Source organism: Punica granatum, chromosome 7 (genome assembly GCF_007655135.1).
Source record: "Punica granatum isolate Tunisia-2019 chromosome 7, ASM765513v2, whole genome shotgun sequence".
Taxonomy (NCBI): Eukaryota; Viridiplantae; Streptophyta; class Magnoliopsida; order Myrtales; family Lythraceae; genus Punica; species Punica granatum.
Window position 1 is genome coordinate 7,355,643 of NC_045133.1, and position 4,376 is coordinate 7,360,018.

The window sequence follows — 4,376 nt, forward strand, 5'->3', positions numbered from 1 at the left end:
CATGTTCCTTACAGCTGGGGTCCGAATATCGTAAAATAAAAAAAAGGTACCAGGAGCTTAACACCCCTAATATTAGCCTAATATATACATATTGATCTATTTCAAATATTAATATCTTTCATAAATTATATTTTAGTATTTTTTTATTAGTAACGGTACTTTTAAATCAATAGCATCAATTGTTTAGTTTAATAAAGTACGGGGTTCGGATTAGAGGGCAGTTACATGCCTTGATTCTGATAACTTCGATCGGCATAGCAAACCCGCTAGGTTGGCACCAGAATAGAGTATAGCTCTCCTACTAGGAAACTGACCCACAGAGTTCTTATCTTAGAACTGTGGAGGCTGGAATTCAAACTCGAACGTAGAAGACTCAAATGTAGAATTTAGAATGCACTAGCAACCAAACCAATCCAGGTTATTCCACTAGACCGCCAGACCTTGGTGGTAATGCTACATGTATATTAATATTAAAAAAAAAAAAAAACTCGATGTAGTTTCAGCATAAAACTTAAGCAAAATATAGATTATTCCCGGTTAAATATGTCCGTCTAGCGATAGTCCAAAATCATTTCTTGGGAAAGTCTAGCTAAACGTTAACCTCTGATATACAAGCAGAAAAAACTCAGAGTTCATGAACAAGTGAATATAGATTGGGTTTACGCTATACTTCCGCTATGATATGCTGCTCTTCCCCTTCTTCTGAATTCTTACATCCTTGAAGCCAAATGGCAATAGGCATTGCCTCTGAAGATGACACTCGATCCAGAGCAAGATTACTTGCCTGGAGAAAAGAAAACAAAGGAAGTTGGTTTGCGAAACTAAAAGCCGGATCATGATGAAGATTTGGATCTTACCTTCGGAGGAAGGAGTTGTCAGCAAATGAAAATTTGGTAATCGGGGACTGCGCCTCCTACATTCAAGTAGTTAACATCGACTGCCACAGTCCCTAAATCATCTGGTGAGAAGAGAGGGAGCCTGCCTTAGCACAATAATGTCCAAGCAGTCGAAACAATGCGTGCCAGATTTCACCTATTTTGTAGGAAAAGAAAGAGAGGTGGACGAAATATCGAACCTTCATAAATGGTCCTCGCAATATTTACATATTCGGGTATGAGATCCCTAAATATGATTCCCCCTGGGCGAGCATCAAGCACAACAAGCACGCCTACAATAGCAGGACCAAATCTGAATAGCATTAGTTTCTAGCAGAAGGGGAACTATTTGTTTCTCAATGCCTTGGTTTGGTTTCGATCACACTACCAAATCAAAGAATAAAAAGATCCAGAGAGAACTAAAGTCCGACTCAGCTAAAATGTTTAAATAAGACAGCAACCGTCTTCATCTGTTTGGTTGAGAGGAACTCTTCCCCATGGTCATGACAAAATTATCTAGAAACTCTCTTCTTGGGGAAGTATTATGGTGCTGGTTTCTCGATCAGGAAGCTACGAAAACTAGCCTAATCTAAGAGGCCCCAAGAGAAGTAACAATCTTGTCTGTGTTAAATTAATGAGGCAAATTTGCAGCTCTCGAAGAGAAAGTAAAAGGATTTAAACTAATGAGGGAAATTTTCCGGTTAGCCTGAACTAGTAAGTACCTGGTGCAGCCCATGATTTAGGTGACTCGCTTGGCAATGGCGCAAGCCAGAGAATGTTCCTCAAATTCATGGAATCATCATAAATCACATCAGAACCTAAGAACAGAAACATCAGTCTCTAATAAGTCATTAGCCCATATATCTACAAATATAGCCATCAAAATCAATTGGCTGTCACAGTGAATATTGAGGGAGCTGAAGACCCAATTGTCATACTCCAGAAATAACAGAATATTCCCGAAAAAAAAAATACCTTTTTGACAGTAACCCATGTAGTATGGAAAGACTTTCTTATCGTAAGCTGGGTACTCCTTTGCGTGAAACCTACCAACAGATAAATTCAAATGCTATTTAAGTGACCAAAGTTTAACATCATCTATGGAGTGATTGATCCTAATAGGGCTGAGGACTCGGGATACAAAGTGAAACAGAATGGTCCGACTTACAGGATACCAAGTCTCCCTGTGTCAGTAGTGAGAAAAAGGTGGCCGTGAAAGAAGTCATAGCGATTCAATGAGACATTCAACCCTACAGCAGGACCTCGAGCAACAATTAGCTCGAATAAAAATTCCAAGTATAAATTCAGCTCCTGGAAATTTGAAAAACACAAGAGTCTATAATCTGACAAAGCATAGATAAACCAAAATGATTCAAGGTATCATCAGCATCCGATGCAAACCTCACTTAAAAAGCGCCTTCCATATGGCGTTCTAGTCAGCTCACATCCGTTCTCCTTAGAGTCTTCGATATCAGGAACCTGTCAAATTACTAGACGGGATACAATTCAGTTACCAACTACAACGACTAGGCATCTATAGGACTTCACTTAACATTAAACAGACTAATAGGCATATAAATTATTATTTTTAAACCAAAATTTAAATCCTCCACACATTCAAATTAAATTGCCCAAGAAATTTGTCTCTTCACAGAGGGGTAAAAGAAAAGGAGGCTACTGTAGAGTTGATCATGGCTGAAGTAAAAATAAACAAAAAAGATGCTATATTTTATGAATATGGACATTAAGCCGTAAGTGGAAGCGATGAAACAATGGTCTCACTGTGGTCCTTAAGGCAAACCCAATGTACATGTCAATAGGATTCAACTGTAAGGTGGGATAAGAGAAGTTTGCCAAACAGACAACCTTTTCCACCCAACAAGCCATTTTTTTCTCCTCCCTTCACCCAATACTCAAAAATAGCCTTTCCTTTCCAAAATTTTGCCTTTCCGGTAATTACATTCGGTACATTTTCTCCAACTCTCTTAATCCAGATAATCTCAACTTTTCAACCATAATTTATTCAAAGCTGCAAAAGCTCATAGTATGCAACTCACTTCACCGAAAAGTAGGCTGCCTTTGTTTTTCCTATGTTGCCTTTCCCGAATTCCATTTGGAATCAAGCAAAAAGTAGAATAGAATTCAGATAAACTGTCCTCTAGTATGGTGCTTGGCATCTATACTCTTACATCAATTAATTTGCCAATAAGATGCTCACACCGGAATCGAAATCTACCAAAAGCAACGCAATTCGCCAACAAATTAACATTCAACACTGCCCAGTCTCATTAATTCAAATTTAATCGACCCAGGCTTCGACTAATAATGCCTATTTACACATGTTCAAAGACACTTTACTCAGTTCAGTGCATACATAGGCATGTTTATTCACAGTTGAATTCAACCAAACCAAAATAAATGAGAATCAGACCAATTTCTGCGAATGATAGACTTACAGGGATGATAGAAGGATCGAGGGCGCGATGAATGGCATCTGGGTCGCCACCGGAGTCGAAGGCCAGGCGAGCCAGCTCAAGAACCGGCTCCGGAGGCCACCAGATGAGCTGATCCTCCTCCCTCCGACTACTGATTCCGACCCCACTGAGTTTCCGGCTGGTGGGCCGGCCCTTATCATGATAGCCAAAACCGGAGGCTGCGGGAGGGAATGGGACGAGGAATTTGAAGCAGGAGCTGAGCTCGCTCGCGACGAGAGGGTTGACCTGACGGGAGAGGTCGGAGGGGCCGAGGAGGGAGAGCAGATCGGAGGGGGTGGCTTTAGGGGTTTTGGGAGGCGGCGGTGGGGTTGACTTGAGGGACAGGGAGGAACGAGAGGCGGCGGAGTAGGAGGCGGTGAGAGATAGGGAGAGGAGGAAGGTGAACCGGAGGGAGAGGCAGGAGGAATAGCCGACCATCTTCTCCAATCATTTCTACGCCGCGCCCTCCGTCAGCGGAGGTGACTGCTTCAGCTCACCTCCGACTGGCAGTTTAGAACTTTAGATAAGACATTTGCCGTTGTTGAGGTTATCGTAACGTTAAGAATTAGTTAAAGAGAATTATTACTTTCTATCGATTATTTATTATTTTTTTTCAAATTTTAACGGCACAATTATTACGATTCAAATAAAATCATAACTCAACTCTACCAACTTCTAAAATATTTACTGCAACACTATCTTTGAAACGGATTTTTGCGAGAAATGATATCAATTCGATTCGGTTTAATTTGATTCGATTTTGATTTCAATTGTAAATGAATTATGCAGTTTGTAAAATTAAAGAATTCAATTGAAATGAATTAAATAATCTTATTTGGAATGCATTTAAAACAGAATAATTGTCAACTGACAAAACTCGGGATGACCAAGAAAAAATTAAAGCTTGACACGATGAGATTGTAGGATAAGCAGCTCTTGGAGCTCCTTTTTCAGGAGTAAGACCCCCCTTTAAATCGATTCGCAGCCCATAGGCCAGTGGCAGCATTGCTACTCGCACATCCGAGTC

General features: G+C 40.4%; 1 protein-coding gene across 1 annotated transcript; it reads right to left on the reverse strand.

Annotated features, from left to right (window-relative positions):
* Nucleotides 1-397: 397 nt before the first annotated feature.
* On the reverse strand, nt 398-3,889 carry LOC116215446. Its single transcript, XM_031551158.1, has 8 exons — nt 3,332-3,889; nt 2,277-2,354; nt 2,044-2,186; nt 1,851-1,921; nt 1,598-1,693; nt 1,076-1,168; nt 858-958; nt 398-784 (listed from the first exon to the last, which is right to left on the reverse strand). The coding sequence occupies exons 1-7, from the start codon at nt 3,785-3,787 to the stop codon at nt 876-878; spliced, it is 1,020 nt and encodes a 339-aa protein (XP_031407018.1). The 5' UTR covers nt 3,788-3,889; the 3' UTR covers nt 398-784; nt 858-875.
* Between the last annotated feature and the right edge of the window lie 487 nt (nt 3,890-4,376).

Coding starts and splice junctions, on each gene's coding strand:
- LOC116215446 (XM_031551158.1), bottom strand. CDS start 3,787: ATGGTCGGCTATTCCTCCTGCCTCTCCCTCCGGTTCACCTTCCTCCTC. Junction 2,187..2,276: donor GAAGGCGCTTTTTAAGTGAG/GTTTGCATCGGA, acceptor TCAAATTTCCAG/GAGCTGAATTTATACTTGGA. Junction 1,169..1,597: donor TAAATCATGGGCTGCACCAG/GTACTTACTAGT, acceptor CTGCTATTGTAG/GCGTGCTTGTTGTGCTTGAT.